General features: G+C 37.2%; 3 protein-coding genes across 7 annotated transcripts; 1 reads left to right on the plus strand and 2 right to left on the minus strand.

Annotated features, from left to right (window-relative positions):
* Positions 1–2,833: 2,833 nt before the first annotated feature.
* On the minus strand, positions 2,834–8,761 carry LOC126791820 (pentatricopeptide repeat-containing protein At4g19440, chloroplastic-like). Of its 2 annotated transcripts, none has more exons than XM_050518309.1 (5): positions 6,181–8,761; positions 5,964–6,043; positions 4,310–4,370; positions 4,032–4,093; positions 2,834–3,317 (listed from the first exon to the last, which is right to left on the minus strand). In XM_050518309.1, the coding sequence occupies exon 1, from the start codon at positions 8,659–8,661 to the stop codon at positions 6,184–6,186; it is 2,478 nt and encodes an 825-aa protein (XP_050374266.1). In that variant the 5' UTR covers positions 8,662–8,761; the 3' UTR covers positions 2,834–3,317; positions 4,032–4,093; positions 4,310–4,370; positions 5,964–6,043; positions 6,181–6,183. The 2 variants fall into 2 exon arrangements, with proteins under 2 accessions (XP_050374266.1, XP_050374267.1); XM_050518310.1 differs by having other exon boundaries at positions 5,964–6,048.
* A 218-nt stretch (positions 8,762–8,979) lies between these two features.
* LOC126791840 (uncharacterized) lies at positions 8,980–15,251 on the plus strand. Its single transcript, XM_050518336.1, has 4 exons — positions 8,980–9,170; positions 9,815–9,873; positions 14,426–14,607; positions 14,876–15,251. Exons 1-4 carry the CDS (start codon positions 9,002–9,004, stop codon positions 14,946–14,948), a joined length of 483 nt encoding a protein of 160 aa, XP_050374293.1. The 5' UTR covers positions 8,980–9,001; the 3' UTR covers positions 14,949–15,251.
* A 532-nt stretch (positions 15,252–15,783) lies between these two features.
* On the minus strand, positions 15,784–20,928 carry LOC126791839 (transcription factor bHLH153). 4 transcript variants are annotated; one of them, XM_050518335.1, is made up of 7 exons: positions 20,605–20,928; positions 19,374–19,470; positions 18,415–18,540; positions 17,693–17,758; positions 17,322–17,387; positions 16,698–16,745; positions 15,784–16,290 (listed from the first exon to the last, which is right to left on the minus strand). In XM_050518335.1, the coding sequence occupies exons 3-7, from the start codon at positions 18,511–18,513 to the stop codon at positions 16,138–16,140; spliced, it is 432 nt and encodes a 143-aa protein (XP_050374292.1). In that variant the 5' UTR covers positions 18,514–18,540; positions 19,374–19,470; positions 20,605–20,928; the 3' UTR covers positions 15,784–16,137. The 4 variants fall into 4 exon arrangements, with proteins under 4 accessions (XP_050374292.1, XP_050374290.1, XP_050374291.1 ...); XM_050518333.1 differs by lacking the exon at positions 19,374–19,470; XM_050518334.1 differs by lacking the exons at positions 19,374–19,470; positions 20,605–20,928 and adding an exon at positions 18,788–19,024 and having other exon boundaries at positions 15,784–16,281.
* Between the last annotated feature and the right edge of the window lie 1,634 nt (positions 20,929–22,562).

Consider the following 22,562-nt stretch of genomic DNA (forward strand, 5'->3'; position numbering starts at 1 on the left):
TAAAAATATCACTAACTCGAAAAGGTAACGGCTTACCCTAGCGGGCGGCTCACCCCCTTACCTGAGATAGTAGTGCCGAAGTCTGTGCTCCAGATCTCGCTCTTCTTGCTTTGCGTAGAATCGTGTCCCTCGAGTTCATTTCGTAGCTAACGAATAACGAAAAAGGGGAGTAATTTAACAAATTATCGACGGTTTGACCAATTTGACCATTCGAGTCGAGGTCTTGAGATGATCAGTTGGTTTTTCCAATGGTGAGTGTGAATTTATTTTATAGATATTTGTATCTTAAATTTAAGACGCGAATAACCGATAAAGATGGAAATGTTTAATTTATTGTTCCGGCATTTATATCACTCACGCTTGAGTTCCTCAATTTTCGCCCAGGGCGGAAATCGAGTTAAACGTTTAACCGAAAAGTTAAAAAAAAAAGATTTTAGCGAAAAATACTAAAATCTCTTAATTCGATTCAAATCGGAAATCTTAAAGACAAAAAGATTGAAATGAGATTTAAGTAGAAAGTAAATTAGGTTAGGGTAAAACAATAACTTTTCAACTTATTTACTACTAGGAGTAAAACTATAATAATTGAAGTCAACAGGGGTATGTTGGGTTTCACAGTGGCAGTAAAATAGTAAAAAGGTTACTCGGTAACAGTAAAAACCAGGGTGTTTGACCCTTGCATCACCGATCACTATTCTAGCCAATACTTCGACTTTGATCAACCCAAAATCAACATGCATCACCAATCACTATTTCGGCCAAAACTTCAACTATGATCAACCCAAAATCAACATGCAGTTATATCAAATGAATCGAAACAACAATATGATCACAACTACACCAAAATCAAGGAGATTGGAGCTCATTTGATACCTCTACGAAGTCTCGAACTCGATCACGGTGCCTCTGAGCTGCAACACCCCTGATCCAAGCTACTGCGGCGTTGCTTCCACCTCCCCGACGTCTCTGCAGTCACTCCGAGCTCCACCACGATCCCAGAAGCATCAACTCAGCCGTTGTAAACGACGAACACAGTCACCAGAGTTTAAGAACTCGCCGGCAAGAGGAAAAGAGAAAAGGTGAATGCTTTGGGTTTAAATCTCTAACCAAATCACTAGACCAACTCGGAAACAAAGAGAGAAGAAGATCTTACCGAGAGGAGCTCCAAAAAAGTTGTCGGAGCTTGACAAATTCGATGACGGCCTCCATGGCTTCAAAATTTGGATTCGTCGGAACTGGGCTGCATGCCTGTTTTGTGGGTACGCTCGAGAAGAGGAGAGAACGGTGGTCACGATAGTTGTGGTATCGTCGTCTGGGTTGGCCGGACGGCGGCGCCAGGCGGCGGTGAAGGGCCGCCTGTTTTTTGGGCTTTAGAGAGAGAAGGTGCGTCGGGAGAGAAAAGGAGAAAAGAAGAAGAAGAGAAGGGAGATAGGCTAGGGTGTCTGGGTGTGTATTGTAGTTGGGTATCTATAGATTAATCTGACAATCTAGATCAATTCACTCAAATGGACGGTTAAAATTTAAAACATAGAAAATATGATTTAAAAGTCGTTAACTTCGTAAACACATAGAAAATTAACCGAGCATTAAAATAATATCGGCGAATACCCTCGCACTCGTGATGTCGCATAGTTTGATACATAAATAAGAAACCAAAAATTTGACATTTTGAAGATATGTCGGTAAACGTATTAGTATGCCGAAAAAATAAAAAAAAATTTCGCTCACGTAAAACTTTCTATTCATATATGACATTCACAGTGAGTTATCACGTGGACTCTGTTAAAATTGGGTAGCATCTGCACTTCTAGTTTTATTAAGATTTGACTGGGCCTCCAATTAATTCTCAATCATAATTTCAATTTCTTGACTTGAACGAGTATCCTAGCCTATATAGGACTCTTCTTATCTATTAATGCTCGATCATACCTCTCTTCGTATAATAAAGACTCCTAGAGTAGTAAGGAAAGACTCGTTATCCAACTAAAATTCTTCACTTCTTCTCATTCATGCTCTTTCCCTTACATGTACTTCCATGACACTTATACAACAAAACTAAGTTAAAACTAAAAAAATTAAAGAAAAAACATAGCAAAAATATGGTAGGAAATTTATATTTTCATAGATATTTTATCGTTGATCACCCAATTTTAGTGATCAAGACTTATTTGACAAAACCAAATATAGAAATATAAAATCCTTATAATAATATAAATTAGCTTCCAGAATAATTATGTTGCTGAACATGATATCATGTCATTAGTCATCTTTTGCTTTTGTAATATGTAAAATATATACTTGCAGACCCAGGAAATCAATTGGTCCACTACTTTGCGACTGGACCTGAATGAATGAAGAGGCTTTAGTTTACCTTACTTTCGAAAAGAGAAAGGGACACACCAACAGTGTTGATCACATTTGAACTGATTTGCTAATATGACAGAACTGAATTATAATTTTGAAATAATAAAGTTCCTCATTAACCCAATTAGGGTATAAGGTGTTAAACGAGATTGGTTAGCGGAAGAGATACTGGAGCATGAATGTATGAGACATTTACTTAGTTGGAATAGAAAACTAGAAGACAACGTAATGTAATTTAAAGGCATCCTTCCACTAACTACATATTAGCCTTTTTACCCATGCATCTGTACGGTTCCAACTTCCCCTTATAATTTTCATTTTTTTATTTTTTAATATTTTTTTTTACTTTTTTATTCTCCCATATATTATTATTTTCAATTTATCATTCTATTTAATATGTATTTCTAACAGATCTATTTTTTAGTGAAATTATTGACAGCAAAAGAGAGTTTCTAATTATAGTAGTGAATATATATAGTTGGCAACTTGGCATTAACACGATATCAATGTTGTCAGTGGTGGATCTGGAAATAAATCATCGAAGGAACTAAAAATTCCGAATGGGCCAATATCTGCCAAAATTTTAAATCAAATGGGCCAATAAATGCCCCTACTAGGCAACTATAACGGTTGGGGCATTCAACAATAGTTACAAGTGAAATTTTCTCTGGCAAAAATCTCCTGTCCCAAGATAATCTCGATGTAGCTAGGTAGAGTAAGGGCTTGAACCCTTACAGTTTCCACTAATCTTTGATTTAATGAATTTTAGTACCTTAGGCCCTTTTGGTAACTTTTTTACAGATAGAAATAAGTAATTCCATCTTCAAACTTGGGGGCCAGTAGTCCAATTAGGAGTCGAGATATCTGCACTATTAATTTTGGGCAACTCGAATGGAACATGAGCTGCAAACAAGGCGAAGACCTCTTCGTCTCTAGCTCTTTGGCCTTAGCTCCTGGTGAACAAAAAATCACAATTTAGCCAATACGGCATTACACATGAAGTACAATGAAGTACAGTAATTAAAGGTTTTAGTGGACATTATACAAGTCTTACAAGCTATCCCCTACATTTTGCAATCTCTTCATTAATACAAAATGGTTTCACCCAACATAATTCATAAGTTCTACAACAAAGTTCAACAAATTTCACTGACATTTCACTCTTGGCTGTTGAAGCATGCATTTCCTCCTTTTATAGATGTATGCATTCACCTCAAAATGCGGTCATATGGTATGTAGCTATGTACTTTTTTAGCTATCAGATAACTTGGGAAAAGTTTAAATTCCAATAATCTAAAGCTGTATCAATTCATAGTATAGATAACATAATCTGCAATGTTTGGACTTTGGACTCTCGTGTGGCCAGCAGTCCAACACGAGAAACTGAGAATAATTCAAAGAATTGGTTGTAGCTTTTAAAATCTCTCCTTTTCTTTTTCTCATAAAACTATAGTAACATCCCACACTTGAGTCTCACCAACTAGATCCCCACAACCCAAACAGATTCCAGTAAGAATTTAGCATGTGAAAAATCGAGATTTTTTCACCTTTGAAGTTGACATTACCAGTACAATACTCGGCATGTGTTTTACAGTATTGCCATTACTAGTTTCCAGTTGTTATATTGATACTGAGTACAACTGCTAGATACAATTGAAGAGGCTAACCTTTGCGTGGTCATGGAAGAAGCGTCTGTATCCATTGCCTTAAGGAGAAAAGCTGTATTTATCTGAGTAAAATTATAAAGACATTAGAGAACACATACGAACAACTGGAAGTATCAGAAACTAACAGACATATGAGCACTCAGCTTCAGTTGACATTCACTTTGAGGAAAAGGGCTCATGTCTTGAATTATATGATGAGAAACGCACCGAAATAGTTAAATCATGACTTAAGAACAAAAGACAACATACTACAAGTATATGTAACAACTAATAGGTACCTCTGTGCATGGAGTTAAGCTGTTGCAGATCTACCATTTGTTTAGCAAGCTGCTTCTTTCCCTATGAACAGAACAAATTTTCAAAAACTTTCAGTAATGCACAAGAGAAATTCCAGCGAGGACTACAATGTAACTTTCAGAGCAGACAGAGGGCAAAATCAAGATTCTATTGAAAATAACATGAAAAACTATAAATTAGGGTGAAGTGTAGAATGGCACTGAGATTTTTCCTTTATATTATCACTTGATATAAATCAGTAACTACTAAAAGGGTCACCTCTCTTCTGTACTGTATCTTTTATTTATCTAAAAAAATCTCGTGGTCCCAATATTAACTTCTGAGTGCTGCTATATAAATCTAGTAAAGTAGCTGTTATTACTATCAAATTGCTTCGTTTTTCATCATGCATATATCTATGTAAGATGGCTCTGCTGCTAATGTGAAACCTTTAACTAAAATAAAAAAGCTAAACAAATGATAACTGTTTGACGAAATGGCTTCCCAACAGTCCAATTCACGAGCTAAAACTAAATTTTAACATAGTACAACAATAAATACGCAATTGTATTCAGACGAAAAAAAAGTACTATCAGATGTGTCTTATGTACAAAAACATGCACAACAAATACAGGTCCACCCATAAGACCTAGCTGCAGGCATGGAAATATCAACACTAGCTTTAAACCTCTAACTTACATAAGCATTGCTGAAAGCTGAGTAGGGTATTATGCAAATGTTTGTGAAAGGATTAGACTTGAAATACAATGCCATGCAATAGAATTGGACTCAATGGGTCCAAGTAAAGACTTTACAAGAAAAATAAAATAAAAAAGGAAACAGAATTCCACTTAAAATACACATCTGATGTTCTCTAATCTGAATGAACTCATTATGTGACAATTAAAAGAATGGCATTATTGGAGAATAAATTCTACGGCAACAGTCTCCTGCCAAGGCTATCATATCAAAATCCCTTGTGATGCAAAGCAGGAGCTAGTATTGTCTGCCTTATTGGCTAGATAGAGATAGGAACATTAGGAAGCAAAGAACTCAGCAAGAAACAATCAAAAACATAGAGATTTAATATGTAGACTTAGGCAGGAACGATCTATGAGTTCTGGGCTAAGTATTCCCAAAGAAACTCTTTGTATTCTATTGAAAATGATAAAAAACAAAACTGATTACAAAGACTTCAAACACAGCTTATATACTAGGTAACTTCAATCCTAATAAAAGCCTATATAAATGAGAAACCAGCAAAAATGTAAAAAGACCCAAGACAGCACTAAATGGCAATAAACTCCGAATTTAATTTAGCAGTTTTATTTCTTTTTGGATGCTCCTGCATCACCTCGCCTGCATTATGCAACCAAATCAAATTTTTTTCATATACATTTAGCTATAGAACTTGTCATATGAAAGAGGCTCAAATCATGTAGTATAATCAAGCGGCAATTGGGGTAAGAGCCACAAGCATATAGTCACATTCAAGTCAGCTTCATTTTGACCAGGTTAAAAAAATATTACCAGGCATTTCTTCACATTTAGTAAAATGATGAACAATTACACATATACATGTCATGTCAAACTCATATGGAACAAGCTTTATATATATACATAAGAAAGAAATGGGTCATGTACAGATTGACTAACCTCTCAAGCTCAAGCATCAATTTGGAGATGGTACGCATCATTCCATCAGCAACGACAATCAGTGCTTATAAAAAAGTATCCTGTACTAATATAAAACGTAAATAAGCATTCATTTTATGAGTGAGTTAATTAAACATGATAAAACAGTAAACATATACGATAAATTTGTCATAAAAAGTGAACATAGGAATTTGTTATAGAAAAGTGAACAACTCACCTTTCAATGTTCTGAATATCGTTCCTCGTTTGCATTGGTCTGATGCAGCCCACTGACCAACGTCATATAGGTAATTTCATCTAAAGCTAGACCTTTACTGAACATTTCATCACAAACTTCAAAAGCTTCTTCCACCTTCTTATCCTTGCAAAATCCATTTGTTAAGGCATTGTAAGTGACAGCATCTGGGACGATTCCCTTTTTTTCCATCTCGCATAGAAGTTTAGTTGCTTCTTCCATATTACCTAGTTTACAATGCCCATCAATCATGACAGTGTACGTAATCTTATTAGGTTGTATGTTGTATGAAGACATCTCTCCAAGAACAGTCCCTACTTTATCCATCTGGCCTAGCTTACAATAACCATGAATTAGTGCGGTGTAGCAAACAACATCGGGGACCAAACCCTCCTTCCTCATTTGATCAAGAAGATATCTTGCATCTCCGACATTGCCAATATTGCACATCCCATGTATAAGAGAAGAATATGTTGTACAAGTTGGTTGAATACCCTTCTTTTTCATGTGGCAGCAGAGACCAAGGGCTCCCATCATGTTCACATCTGTACAGTATGCTCTGATAAGCGTATTATAAACAATAAAATTCAGTTGTAGTTTCTTAGTGACCAACTCTATAAATAGGTCTTCACCCTCTTTGATTCTGTCAGCTCTACAATACCCGTTGATCATGACTCCGTATGTATAAATATCGGCAAGACCATGCTTTTTGCACTCCTCCCAAAGTTTAACAGCGTCGTCCACTTTGCCCAAATTACAAAGACCATGAATTAGCAAATTGTAAGTATATGTGTCTGGAAAAATGTCATTCTTACCCATCCAGTCCCAAACTTTGAAAGCTTCCTCCACTTTTCCCTCCTTGCACCAACCCAAGATGAGTGTGTTGCATGAGATCGTATCCAGTACGAAGCCTCTCTCTACCATTTCCTTGAGTAGCCTAGCAACCTCTTGCATGCTACAGGTTTCACAAACTCCATGAATTAGAGCATTGGAGGTCACTGTGTTGGCTGCAAACCCTTTATCCCATAGCCTAAACCAAAGCTGAGTTGCCTCAGAATGCTTTCCATCCTTACAGAGCCCCACAAGCAATGTAGTAAGCAAATTATCACTGGGTCTGAAGTTTCTTAAAAGCATTTCATTTGTGAATTTCACTGCAGAATCAAACCTAGAGTTCTTGCATAACAAATGAATGGCTGAGAAACAAACGCGTTTGTCCACCAATGAACCACTGGATAGCATTAGCATCTCATCTACGGCCCGCTCAGCATGCTCCTCAAAGTGGTTGTTTTTAAAGATTCCCAGCAGTAGAGCGTTAATGGTAACAGAATTTGGAGAAACACCATTGGATAACATTTCATCCCATACCTTGAGTGCCTCGCCCATACTAGCCATTTTACAAAAACCACCAATCAGCATGTTATAGATCACCACATTGGGGACAAATCCCTTACTATCCATTTCCTTCAAAACGCAAATTGCATCCTCAAACTTCTCCAGCTGAATAAAACCATTAACAAGCGCACCGTACGTTACAAGACTGGGACTGACATTGTTTTGTACCATCTTGTCCTTGACCCGAAAAGCCTCCTCTAACCGCCTGCTCTTACACAGCCCGTGAATAACACTGTTGTAAGTAACAACACTGGGCGCAACGCCGAGTGCCTCCATTTTAGAGAACAAAGCCATGGCATCATCAGCCTTGCCTCCCTTAAAAAAAGCCTGAATTGCAGTAGTAAACAAGTAAACGTCAGGACACGCACCACGACAAATAGCATCAAACACAATGTAGCTCTTCTCAAGCTCGCCGGCCTTGACTAGGGAACTCAACAAAAACTGGCAAGTCCTGAGTGACGGAAACAATGCCTTATTAGAGAAGAACTGAAAAACACCAACGGCAGAGCAAAACCCGGAATCCTTGAACTGCGTGCAGTAGAGATGAACCAAAATATCCAACGCCTGAAGCGCCGGGGCTCTTTCGAATGCGGAGATAGCCATGGCGATCTCAACGTGCCTATTAGAGGGAGGGAGAGCATAAATGGCTTGGAGATTGCCGTCGATCAACCGAATGAGAAGCAATCTGGCGGGGGAGGTGAGATGGTTGAGAAGAAGTAAACGAAGCAAGAGACAATAAGAGCGAAGAGTGAACTGGAAGTTGAAAGCTCTGGAAGCGAAATGAAAGAAGCGGAGAGAAGTCTTGGGGTTGAGAATGGAGGAGGAGGAGGAGGAGGAGGGGGAGGTGGCGATGGAATGGAACAAGGTGTCGAAGTCATGAGGGTTCAAGAGGGAGATGAGAGATCTACATTGAGGGTATTTCAATGAGGAGTCTGAGAGAATAGAGGTTACCCGGTTTAGTAATCTATGATTATTCTGCGGCGGCGGCGGAGGAGGTCGTGGGAGGCAGCTTAGTGGGCGCTTGATTAGGAAAGCGCGAGGCTTGGAGATTGGAACCCTTCTCAGCTCCATTGAAATACGAGGAGGATTTGGGGGCTTTAAGAAACCGCCATGGATTTGAGTTGAAGGAGAGGGATTTAGAGGACGTGGAGTAGCCACGGTTAGAGTTTAGAGTCTAGGGGTTTAGAGTTTAACCGAACAGAAACGCGAGAAAAAGAACAAGAAGAAAAAAAAAAGAACAGGGAGAAGGAAAAACCAAACAATGAAGAAGAATGGCCTGGGGGCTCTTAGGTAATTCACAAAAGTTTTCAAGAGAAGCGAAACGACGTCGTTAAGCTGCTTTGTACAATTTGACCTTTCTTGCTGCCTTTGGGTTCAGAGTTTAGAGAGAGAGAGAGAGAGAGAGAGAGAGATGAAGGGAGCGTGGATCGCATCGGGTTTGGTAGTGGTGGTGTGTTTGGTGGGTTTATCATCAGCATCGATAGAGCAGCTGAGCACTAGGGAATGCGAGAATCTTGGTTTCACTGGGCTTGCTTTGTGCTCTGATTGCAACAGTTTGGCGGACTATGTCAAAGACCAGGGTGCATACTCCCTTCTTCTTCTTCTCTTCTCTCAGCTTTGATTTCTGAATTGTTGGGCTCATCGTTGTGGTGTATGTGAATGCTTGGTTTCATGTAATTTGATGGTTTTAGTGTCTGGTCTAGTTGATTTAGATTGAGAATTTTGGGTGTTTAAAATCAGTATTGATTGGTAAATAATGGACTGGAAATCGAAATGCTCTTTCTGTCGAAAAAGCGTAGCAGTGTGAATTTGGTTTCCTTTGTGTGGTAGAGTGCCTATCATACTATGTCTGTATGCTTTCAGAAAAGAATAGTTTTGAATTTTTGTATAAACAATTAAACACATAGTTGACTTTGTTTGGAATTTGTGATCTTCAAAGGCACTCTTGGCAAACATCACATCTGTAGCAATTGGTATATAAATATCAGGAAATCATGTAAATAGAATAGTATATCTACCTAGTTTACAAGCAAGAAAACATCTTTTGAAACACTGGAAAAAGAAAAACAGTGCAATGTTTTGAATAAGAAACCAGATCTGAAGGCTTGACATTACATGACATCTTTACTAGCAAAAATTTTATGAAGGCTTCTTCATCATGGATGTTGATATCATTCTGTTCTGGGACTTCTGGTGCATACTGACATTCTACGTTTCATAGCAGAACTGATATCAGACTGTAAGAAGTGTTGCACTGAAGATTCCAATGATTCCATGACGAAGGTACAAATGAAGTTATACTGTTCATTTTAAAAAGTTCATATCATGTTTTAGTCCTGCTCATATGCTGCCCTTTAGAAATAATTAAGTAGAAAGTTCTATTTGAGATTGGGTTCGCCCAAATAACTATAATCTTGCTAGGTGTCCGACTGTCCATGGTTAATACACATACTTGGATTACATAAAACACATAAAAGACTTGATTATTATGTATACTAATGGCAGCTTCTCCTTTATATTTTTCCGAATTTTAGTTTAGATTTTCTGAAGTTTGATATATTCATTACCAAAGACATTCTAATAGGAACCCGGAATTACAAATTCAATTTTACTGTACTTGTATGGAATAGTGAACCCTATCTATTAACCAGACCCTTTAATATCCAGGTAAGTTCTTTGTCAACACAGATTTTTTTAGTATCTAAAGAAAGTCTGATGATAAGAAGGGTAAACGCAGTTTTCTCTGTACGTCCTAGGGCTTTTATCAAAATGTCTGGTTGTTTAAGAACAAAATGACTATTATAGACACAAGTCAGGGAAGTAAAGAATTAATGGAAGAAACTACTGGCATCATACTAGTAAGTTCTAGATACCACACCTAGAGGCTTTATGACAGGACGCATAACTTTTTCTCATCCACACGGATGCAGACTCGATACACTGTATTTCATACCTAGGGTTAGGTTGCATCACGCGAACCTGGAGAGCAAAAGCTTAGAATATAAGTGAAGCTAAGACAGTTCTAGAGAAACTAGCATAATGGTTCTAATAATTGCCTCCCACAATAAAGAACCTTTTTTTTTAAAAAAAATAAGGTTGGAATCATTCTATTCTGCTTCAATAAGATATCCAAAAAGCCTGATATATCAGCCTCTAATATTTGAAGTTTTTAAAAATCAATCAGTCAAGATCCCAGCAAGGCTTTATTCAAAAAAGAAAAGAAAGATCCCCAGCCCATCATCCTCAATAGAATGCCAAGTCAGGGCTTTGGAAGCTTCTTTCCTACGCTACTGGCCATTCCACCTTTGTTCATCAAGTTCTGCCGTTAGTATTTTGTTAGTGTTCTCCTACGGATGTCATCTTATTCATGTTGGAACCATATTGACAAAACTTATATATTTCGTATTAGAACCATTCTTCTATAACTATTGAAAATAATCTTTGATAATAAACTTCTTATCTCCTGTGCAACAAATAAATAGTAAGATTCAAAGTCTCAAATGTGAGTCAAAGCAGTAATAGGGATTGACAAACTTCTTGTATGTGTTGCATTATGATTTATCCCATCTTGGATGCTAAAGGGCTTCTATACATGCAGAATTATGACATAAGCTTAGTGATTTTTGGAACCATGAATCATCTTTGAGTCCATGCATTCATTTGCAGTTCATTGGGAAAATATAGCCTGAATTATTTGTACAGTGCGAAATAAGTTAGTATTTCAATGGCTTCAGTACTCCTGAGATTATAAACAGCACCTTTTTGTAGTCAGGAAACTCCAGTGTCTTTTTTTTTCATTGACAAAGAATCCATTATTGTTGGGTTTCCAGCCCATGTGTTTTTCCTAAGATGGTTTCTTAGAGTATGGTGTTCCGGTAAGGATATGGAATCCTTATTGATGATGGTTTACTTGTAGAAGGAGGAGGCTTTATAGCCTACCACTATTAGGAATAGGATTCCTATTTGATGAGGAAACATGTTTGTCCTTATGGCTATATAAGGAGGGCTTATGCTATAGGTTTAGGCATCACAGAGAAAAAGAGCATAGTGTGTTCCATTCTCGGTTAGAGGGTGAGAGAGGGCAGAGAGGAGAAAGATAGGAAGAGAAGAGTTCTTGTTTTCTTAGTCTTTCTTGTGTACCCATTATTAATATAGTGGAAGTGTGTGTTCCTGTCCGGTGGATGTAGGCAAAGCTATTTGCTGAACCACCTTAAATCTGTGTTCCTGTGTTCTTTTCTTTGTAGTTGTTTCTCTTGGTTTGCTGTGCTTGTTCTGTTTCTCTGACTAACTTGTTGACCGAACCACTACAAATGGTACCAGAGCCTGGGTTCGGCTGAATCGGTATTGTCAGAATGGATGATGATATGAAAGGCACAATGATCAAACTCACCCACAAGAATTGGGTGACGTGGAAGCCAAGAATGGAGGATATCCTGTATTGTAGGGATATGCATGAGGCCATAGAGGGTGTGGCTGCAAAGCCAACCAATATGACTGATGAGAAGTGGCGAAAGTTGCACCGGAAAGCAGTTGGTACGATAAGACAATGGGTTGATGATAGCGTCTTTCACCATGTGTCGAAAGAAACTGATGCGGAAGAACTCTGGAAGATATTGGAGTCCCTCTTTGAGAAGAAGACCGCTGCGAAGAAAGCATTCCTTATCAAAGAGATGGTCAACATGAAGTTTGATGACGATACTAGTGTGGCTGTGCACTTGAACAATTTCCAGAATGTGACCAACCAGTTGTCGACAATGGGTATGAAGGTTGATGATGAGCTACTCGCATTGCTGCTGCTAGGAACTTTGCCGGATAGTTGGGAAACTTTCGTGGTGACCTTGAGTAATTATGCGTCTAATGGTGTATTGTCTATGGATACCGTTAAGGATAACATGCTTAACGAAGAACAAAGAAGAAAAAGTGTTGGCACAGACAATGAGCACGCAAGAGCCCTTTATGTGAAGGGTAAAGGCAAGAATTCGGGTCAAAGGTTTAGTGGTGATTGTCACTATTGTGGCGAGAAGGGCCACATGAAGCGGATGTGTCGAAAGTGGAAACAAAACAAAAAGAAAAGCAAGTACCAAGATGAAGATAATGGTTATTCTGCTTGTGTTTCGGATGAGCTTCTTACTTTACAAGAATGTCTATATGTGGGTGACAAGGGTCATGATTGGTTCGTAGATACGGGTGCAAGTTGTCATGTTAGTTCCAACTTGGAGCTCTTTTCTACATACAAGACATGTGACTTTGGGATGTTAAAGATGGGCAATTCAAGCTACTCCAAGATTTCAGGAATAGGAGATATTTGCATCGAGACTAATCTGGGTTACCATATGACATTAAAGGATGTGAGGCACGTTCCGGATCTACGTGTCAACATATTGTCTGCAAGTGCTCTTGACAGGCAAGGTTTCCACCAGTTTATTGGTGATGGGAAGTGGAAGCTGACGAATCGATCGTTGGACGTTGCTAGTGGAGAGTTTTGTCGTTCCTTGTACAAGACACATAGCTTGGTGTATAAAGAAGACTTGAGTGCAATGGGTGATACTTCTTCGGACATACGGCGTCATGGTGACGGCCATATAAGGAAGAAAGGCGTTCTGGAAAAGTGGTCCCAAATGTCCTTTTCCAATGGGTTTTCTGACCAGGGTGAAGATGGTCAAGAGTTGTTCCACCAACAGGGACATGGTGATGAGTTGTTCGATCAGGGGGAGCCTGATCATGGGGAGCTGCATGCTCCAACCACATAGTTCTGCATCAAGTCAGCTTGAGCGGACTCTCAGTGATGGAGTCGCGCCGGTGTACCTCCCTCATGGTCTGGAGGGGGAGATTGTTGGGTTTCCAGCCCATGTGTTTTTCCTAAGATGGTTTCTTAGAGTATGGTGTTCCGGTAAGGATATGGAATCCTTATTGATGATGGTTTACTTGTAGAAGGAGGAGGCTTTATAGCCTACCACTATTAGGAATAGGATTCCTATTTGGTGAGGAAACATGTTTGTCCTTATGGCTATATAAGGAGGGCTTATGCTCTAGGTTTAGGCATCACAGAGAAAAAGAGCATAGTGTGTTCCATTCTCGGTTAGAGGGTGAGAGAGGGCAGAGAGGAGAAAGATAGGAAGAGAAGAGTTCTTGTTTTCTTAGTCTTTCTTGTGTACCCATTATTAATATAGTGGAAGTGTGTGTTCATGTCCGGTGGATGTAGGCAAAGCTATTTGCTGAACCACCTTAAATCTGTGTTCCTGTGTTCTTTTCTTTGTAGTTGTTTCTCTTGGTTTGCTGTGCTTGTTCTGTTTCTCTGACTAACTTGTTGACCGAACCACTACAAGTATTATGTCTTTTGGTATCGAAAACTAACTCTTACTGTAGCCCTTTTAAGTCAGGATATGGATCACATGAAAAAAAATACTAATTGATCTTTTGTGTTGGGAACCATTGCTTACCCTACCACTTCCCTTGCTGTATTTAAAAGCTTTTGGCAAGATATTAACCCCGTCAATTCTTTTTCTTTTAAAACATACCACTTTAGCCTAAAATTTTGATTTTTCAGAGTTTTTATAGCATAGATGTGGCTGGAAACCAAACTCTTCTTGTAGTGGTAGTATGATGCTCATTGATTTTCTCTTTAGTGTTCATGGCTGCCCACTGATCTCGACAAATCTAAATTGTTATTGTATATCAAGTCAGTAGACAATCTTTAGAAATAGTATCAAGGCCTATCAGTAGACTTCAGAGAAGAAATTGGTAGGAACCCATTTTGAATTACCCTGTAACTGAAGCTTTAATATACTAGCTCTAAACACCAAAGGAAATGCTTAATGTGCCTCTGTCACTGCAGATTACTTATTCTGGTGCAATACTTGAGGTCTGCATGAGGAAATTGGTATTCTATCCAGAAATTGTTGGCTTCATTGAAGAAGAGAAGGATCGATTTCCATCTGTTAAAATTCAATACATGTTTAATTCTCCTCCAAAGTTGATCATGCTAGATGATGCAGGGGGGCATAAAGAAACAGTAAGGTGAACCTTTTCTTTTTATCTGTCTTATAAATTCAATAAATTGGTCAGTCCCAATTGAAGTAGCACGCATTTTCTGTTTTCGTTACCCTCATATTGTGTTATCAAATAATGATGTTGCTGAACTAGTACATGTGCATTTGTAATCCAATGGTGGTTGTAGTGTGGTGTCAGTTATAGGTTCAGGGTTGTGTAGCACGTCAATATCCATTTATTTATGGGTAAATGTCTATCTATACAAATTTCTTGAATACGCTTGTATCTATAACAGAATCGACAACTGGAAGCGGGAGCATATACTTCAGTTTCTGCAAGGGAAGGTGAAGCCTACATCAGCAACATGAAAATACTGGTTATTTTCTCCTGTCACTACCTGATGGTAGATATGTCACTGGATCTTATAGGGAAACATAAAACTGATATCTGGACAATTGATGTTCTCGTCTTTTTCCTATTTTCTCCTAGTTCTTTCTTTCATTTTTTGCTTTGTAATAGTTAATAGATTAGTTTTTTGTATTGTTCGACTCTTCAATCCATCGCTCTATAATATATTTACTGATAACTCAATGGTTCTACTTTCACGGAAAGACAAACTCCTATTTAGTGTCAGAATATGAAATGACTACATGAAGTCTATGATTCTGTCATTTCTGTGGTTGGTTTGATTTCCAACAGCCTCCCTGAAACTAAGCTCATTGTATTTCACTTTCCAAACATCTTTAGTTCATAAGAAATCTCCTTTGAAAGGCTTTATGAAAATATCAGCACTTGATCTTTACATCGATAAAGCTTTAATCAGTGGTCAAAAATAATGAAATTTCACATGAATGGTCATTCCATGACACACCAAGTAATTAAAGTGCAATTGAGAACCCTGTCGCAACATCTTTGTAGTAAACTTTTGTCATCCTGCAACTCGACGCAGTACTGACTCGAGTAGCTAAAACAGCCGCAACTAGTTTCACTAGTTTCACTGCAGTACTGACTCGAGTAGCTAAAACAGCCGCAACTAGTTTCACTAGTTTCACTGCAGTAGTGCAATGTATCTCCCTTGGCAGTGCAGGGATACACTAGAGTAGTCTGCATTAGTTTGTAATTAATCTGTCTATTCTCTAATCCAGGTTTTTGCCATACCACATTAACGATTATATCAAGCCATACAATAATGAGCAAAAGATATGGAAGGGGCAAACCACAGAATTGGTAAAGCAGGTTTATACATACGTTTATATGAACCCAGGTTTATAAATATGTTTATAAGAACCCAAGATTTATAGCATAGGTTTATACATATACATTCTGCAAATTTTCAAGTAAACAATAAAACCTGGAGGACTAGAAACTCATCATACCACCAATCATTAAATGAAGGTCCTGCATGACTGCATTCGGAAGGCGTCATGCTAAAAATCTCAGTTATGAATCCTCTTCCGCTTCAGGAAATTAGTTGTTCTTTAGAAATGATTGGTTACCCTTTACACTGCCTCAATCCATTACCTTTGGATTTTTGAATGGTTGACTCGACAATATCTATCAATAGGAATTTGAGGACACGCTCTCGAATTTAGGGGAAGTAGTCTTATTGGGAGCCCAGATGTCTGCACCATTACTTTGAGCAACTCCAACTGTGCAATCAACCGGAACGAGACAAATACCTCTGCTTCTCAAGCTGAATGGCTGCAATTCCTGAAAATGAAAATCATTTTGTATACACAAAGTAGTGAAGAAAATGGCAGCATGTTTGATCCATGAGCTCCATACCGCTTTTCTTTTAGTCTATAATCATATGATTAGGATGTCTCATAATCACGGCATATTGCATTGGATGAATCTATGCTATTTTTGTAGCCAAAACTGAATTTTTTTTACTTTTATACCCTCGATTAAATAAGTTTATTGACTGTATGTGATTGTTAGACATAAGATAGTAATAGTAAATAAAAATTTATACAGAAAATATCTCCCACGTCTAGGCTGTTAACCACCCACTTCTCCACGCCCATAAGGAGTGAGCAGTTTCTAGTGTTATATAACCCAAAGAAAATATATAAATATAACTGTGACTTCTTGCAATTATGCAAGCTGAAGCTCACCTGCATCTTAGCTGTTGGCGTACTTTGTAGGTATGGAGCGCTCAACACCTAAATCGATTAACAAGAAGAAAGCCAACTCAGTTACCATTTAACACAGTACCTATTAGAGACGTATAGGTACAGACCCGAAACATTGCAAATAACAGAAATTTGAAGTGACTTTGATCATGATTGTTTTTATTTTGACTTGGGAATTAAGCAATGTCCATAAAAATGGACATGTCTCAGCCATATATACCTCACCATGTGACACACACACACACACATGGTTAATTTATAGCAGATATAATCATATAAAGCATGATTGTCTATAGCAGCAATGAACCCCGAAAATTTTATACTCACGATATGGGGGCTCACGCATTAGAAACCAAGGAAAAATACAATTGACTTTATTTTTTTATAGTTAAAATACAAAATACAAGTTCAAAAACTGAAATTTTTCGGTGAAATCATTTACATTTTTCTTTTTTGGATCAAAAAAAGAGATACAAGGTATGATTTTTATACCATCAAAAGTTCACATAAAATTCTCAGAATACGGCATGTTATTACTACACTTGGTTAAACCAATTAGGAAGTTAGGAATTGAGGTTGATATTCAAGTGAAAATATTTGGCTAACCTTGACTTGGTCATGAAGGAAGCGGATATAATCCATTGCCTCCAACAAGACAGAAGCAGTATCTGTCTGCAATAAAATGAAGGGAACTATGAAGCTCAGGCACATATATATACATATATAACTAACATATAGTCAAATAGTCATATACATATATTAGACTAACATATTATTGGAAATTACATGAGACGAGATATAGCATGCACATTCTGTATTATTTTCCAGTCATACCCAAAGTCTCATGGACCCAGAAATCTAAATTACTAATTCCAATAGATGAGTTGGTGAAAACAATTGATGCTGTAATGCCACGATTCAGTATTATGCTTTTACAGTTCATGCATTAATGAGAATGACTCATGCATGCTATGTACCTTTCCGAATGGAGAAACAAGCTGTTGTAGAGCCAAAATTCGTTCACCAAGCTTCTCTTTTCTCTCCTAGAAGAAGTACAATAAAAACAAGAATTAAAAGACAAATAGTGGGGAGATAAGGCTGAAACCTAAGTCGAGTGTAATACTAAAGAGAAAACGAAGTGACATTCTAAGTTTGTTTTCTTTCTGCCACATTGATCTACATCAATACATTTTCAATCGCCATGCGAATATTGGCTTATAACTCATTACATTGATCGTTAAAGGTTGTCCCGTTTTCTATATCAATGCATTTTGAAAAGAAAAGAAAAAAAACAGCAAAGCATCAGAAATGGCATACAAAGTAGAGCACTTTCTAATATAACACGTTTATAAATAATATACATCAATGTTGAGCCACTTATCATGGATCTAACTCAAAATAGAATGTATAATTGAATCCAAAATTCAACATATAAAAGATAGCTCTGATGCCTCAAGGTGAAACTTTCAAGTTTAGAAGCATAAATAGGAAGCTATCTAAAGCCAGAATGGCTCCCAAATACCGATTTCATACAGGAAGGGAAAAAAAAAAGGAAGAAGATCAAAGTTGCAGAAGTGCAACCAAAGTTTTACACAACATTAAATTTTCACGACAACTGTGCTCCTTGACATAAAAACACAGATAACATTTACATTTACGATGTCCACAATTAGAAGGAGGCAAAGAAAGGAACAGAAACCTTTGTTGACATGGATAATTCAGTCTTATGTCGCTTCGATGCAACAGCAGTGACACTGCTTTGGTCAATAGAGCAGGGGCTTCTTTTGTGTTCTGTCATCTTTCTGACATCAATACCTTCTTCTCCCTAGTTTTAACAGCACAAAGATAAATCACTATGCCCAAGAGAAATAGTATAAACAAATGCTTACGCCTGAACAATTATTGTTAAATTCAATAAATTGACACTCTACCCAGTTCCTATACAACATGACAGTCTCCAGACTAAAACAAGTAATCTTTTCCAGTAAAATACTAAAGAACATAGCAAAGCAATCCCTAATTTGAGTAAATAACCATCTAACATGTTTGAAACAATGTATAACAGTTTATACTTGTTCAGGAGGATATGCATGAGATTCTGCTGCATAGTAGTCCATCCTCACTTCCAATGTGACTCATTAATGCAAAAGGTTCAATAAAAGTCTAACACAGCAAAGGAAAATCATCTCGCACATGGGTACAATCTGCAGGAAGGCACCCATGTGGCACGAGAAATTTTGATAAATGACCTCTTTTAGGCCCTTAAATTGACTATTAACCATGTTTTTATAACTAGTTGAAAACTAACCACAAAAAGAATTTAATGTCTCAATTGCCCTTATTTTAACTGATGCATCTCGTACTCTTACTCTCATTTCTTTTCGTATATATCTCAATGACTCTTTCTCGATTCTCATGATCATGTGGCCAACTCTTTATACAACAGGCATACAAATAAGGTACCGGCCACAATTGTAAGATATATTGCAGCATTGCAGGTGATCATAGCTCAATTTAATTGTTTGAGTTCTCCATAATTGTTGGGTGGTACGTATTGTCTTATGGACAGTACTGGAGATGCAAATCGATAAAAAGTCTTGCACCTATTAATATCATGTCAAGTATAAGATGGATTTGCAGCCTGCAAAACAAATTCACATCGTTGAATCACTTTTATTCCGATCACTCGATGTCCTCCACAATTGATGGAATGCTGGAAAATTGGAGTATAGTTTCCTCAATCCTGAAGAAGGTGCTAACCAAACACAAAAGGGTCTTGGATTTGAAGCTTTTCAATAAGAGCAAGTACAGTATGTCATTGTTCCTCAATGAATGCTGAAGCTTGTTTGAAAAAAAAATCCCCAACAGAGGGTATTTGGGACTTTTCATTCAAATATATGGTTATTTTTCAACTTTTAAAAAAATATGGTTAAAAATCAATTTGAGTATTGAAAACTGGTTATTTATCAAAATTTCTCATGTGGCACTACCTAGATGAATTGAAGATAACAGTTGACCCTCTGATAAGTTTGATCCTGATAATTGAGAACCCAGGAATAATTAGTCTATTATTAAGCTCAATGTCACTCTCTGTCTTCTTTATATTAATAATCAAATCTTCACCAAAACAAAACCAAGTTTTATACAAACTATACACGACAGCATGCAAAGCTATCACTCCATTATTAGTGCTTATTTCGGTCAGAGGTTTACCCTCTAATCCATACTCAGAATGCAATTAAAAATGCATAGATCATTTGAAGCTAGCATATTTAAAATATTGACATCACCAATTATAAAAACTAATGCTCACAAACAGACAAAAACTCCATCGTAGAATGAAATCCACAATCACCTACTCATAATAAATTAATAAAGCATGTTTTTATAGGTGAAGAATAATGCAGGCTATTTTATAAATAAGAACTCCAAAGTCTTCAAAAAAGGACCAAAGGTCCGTGATTTCATTAGCCCACAGACGTAAACCAACCAAACGCTAAATTGAAGGGAGTTTAGTGTATAATACAAATCCAAGCCACAAGATCAAATCATAGATAAGCTTCTGTGAGTGGAACTAATTTGTTGAAAAACAAACTGAAATAATCAAATGATATACTTGGTGTGGGTCCAGACAACAAATTTATATACTGTGCATGAATTGAACCATGAACATAGTTTTAATTTGCGTACACAATCTTCCCACCTATTAATTATCAGGGAGCATCTAAACTAATACCAAATACAAACATACTGCAGAACAAAAGAAATGAAATTTTACACTACCAATTATCAAAGAACACTTTTCCATTTGTTTGCAGAATCTATATGATACACACAAATACAAAAAATTATAAGTGAACAATTTGAAAGAAAGAAAAGTGAAACTCACCGAGAACCTGGTGCTTGCATTACAGAGAGAGCTAACAATCATATTGGGTTCAGAGTCCCTGAAAACCCACCTCCTCCAGAAACTGCTAGTCAGAGACAACCCAGGTGCTCCTCCCCTCTGAAGCTTTGTCAGTTTCTTCTCTTGTGCTTAGAGAGTGAAACTTTTTGGCTCACTCTCTTGGATACTTTGTAAAGTATGAAACTTTACACAGTAGTCAAACTATTCGTACTGGTAACTTCCCTCGAACACTGAAATACAGAGAAGCATGGAACTTTACTTGAGGAATGAATTTGAATGAACCAATAGAGACCAGAGGAAAGGGAGTTTGAGAGAGAGAGGGGGGGGGGGGGAGAAGGGAAAACGATGCTTTTCAAAGTGTTGTTATAAAGTTGAAATTCCACGAATTAATTTAGAGAAATACAATCTTTTTTGTTTTCTTTTGTTTTAAAGTCTATTTGACAGCTAATATACAACCAGAGAGAGAGAGAGAGAGAGAGAGGGGAGTACTTAATGCAACCCAAGATGAAATCATTCTTCCAACCATGGTTGAAAGCTGTACATGTCTCAGAATTTACCATAAAATGAAAATAATGAGGTACTCTAAATGACCATAGTCTTTACTTTAAGCAAGGTAATTAACTCCTTTACTGCTATCATAGAAAGCCGCTTTGTTAATTAGGCGAGAACAACAACAACTACAAGAAGAGTGACAGGCACTCTCCACCCAGCAAATCGTCCAGGATATGTAGAAAATAAGTGAAAGCTTCAAGACAATCTCCTCCAAGCATATTTACCGAGAAGCAAACTTTGTTGCGGATGCAGTGCCAAATACAGAACATTCGATCACAGGAAGTCGCACAAGCACAAAAAGTTATCCAAGAAAAGTAGTGCAATTTGTTAATTTTGATAGATTTGGTTTAGGATGCCCGAGATGATAGATGTTCATGGTTACACTTTCAAAGAAAAATACAAAAGAATGGTTGATGGATCGGTGGAGATGTAAAGATATTCATTCGAGAAGCAAATGAAGATTGTCATCGCTACTATGACACTTTATAATTATATTAGAAGATATCCACATTGTGATAGACATTTTGTTCGAGGTGAAGAAAGTGAAGGTAGTGGAGATGAGGAACATGATGATGACGTAGAAGAACAAAATCAACAACAAAATCATCATGGTGCACAAGAAATAGATATATCAAGAACATGATTGCTCAAAATTTGATAGATGCGTGTGTATGAGTATTTATGTATTTACATGATCCTAATCAAAATCAAGTTATCAACATAAGAATGTATATTTGTTTAAGATAATTTTAAAACTATCCAATTCATGTCATATTTTCAAGCATTGTTTTAAATTAAAATTGACCCAAAATTATTTTACATGTCCAAATTGGTCATTTAGCAAATTAAAAAACATAAGTCAATTTGAGTTTACCAAACGTTTTGTCATAGCTTATGCCACTAACAGTCATTTATATAAGCCAGTTTACCAAACAGTCAGCTACTTTACATATCAGCCACTTATTCTAAAAAATCAGCATAAGCCAGCTTTTTTTTATAAGCCCAACTGCACCAAACACAGCCATAAATGCTTGTTCGGGAGGTGTAAATGGTGAATGATAATTAATAATCATTGTGAGTTGTCCCGGTGAGAAAAAGGAGAATACATATGATCTAAAACTTCTGACTACGTACGATAATAGTGAAACCTTTAATGCCTCTTATGACGCCTAGTTAGGAAGCTAACAGGCAGGTATGTCATACATCTCACATCGCTCGGGAGATGGTGTATATTTTACTTAAATGTGCAAGGTTAAGTACTTTTAATGAGATGCTTTTTGGGGTAAAACCTCAAAAACAAAACACCAATGAGCTCAATGGCAACAACATTTCAATTAGGTGGACCACCACGATAACATCAGACCTTGAGGGCGATGAATTGTAATACC

This window comes from Argentina anserina, chromosome 4, assembly GCF_933775445.1.
Source record: "Argentina anserina chromosome 4, drPotAnse1.1, whole genome shotgun sequence".
Lineage (NCBI taxonomy): Eukaryota > Viridiplantae > Streptophyta > Magnoliopsida > Rosales > Rosaceae > Argentina > Argentina anserina.

Excerpts from the sequence above, each read along its gene's own strand:
- LOC126791820 (XM_050518309.1), bottom strand. The coding sequence starts at position 8,661 with ATGGAGCTGAGAAGGGTTCCAATCTCCAAGCCTCGCGCTTTCCTAATC.
- LOC126791840 (XM_050518336.1), top strand. The coding sequence starts at position 9,002 with ATGAAGGGAGCGTGGATCGCATCGGGTTTGGTAGTGGTGGTGTGTTTG. Across the intron at positions 9,171-9,814 it reads GGACTATGTCAAAGACCAGG|AACTGATATCAGACTGTAAG; the intron begins GTGCATACTCCC and ends GTTTCATAGCAG. Across the intron at positions 9,874-14,425 it reads CCAATGATTCCATGACGAAG|ATTACTTATTCTGGTGCAAT; the intron begins GTACAAATGAAG and ends CTGTCACTGCAG.
- LOC126791839 (XM_050518332.1), bottom strand. The coding sequence starts at position 18,832 with ATGGACTACTATGCAGCAGAATCTCATGCATATCCTCCTGAACAA. Across the intron at positions 17,388-17,692 it reads TTGTTTCTCCATTCGGAAAG|ACAGATACTGCTTCTGTCTT; the intron begins GTACATAGCATG and ends ATTTTATTGCAG. Across the intron at positions 16,291-16,697 it reads CGCCAACAGCTAAGATGCAG|GAATTGCAGCCATTCAGCTT; the intron begins GTGAGCTTCAGC and ends TTTCATTTTCAG.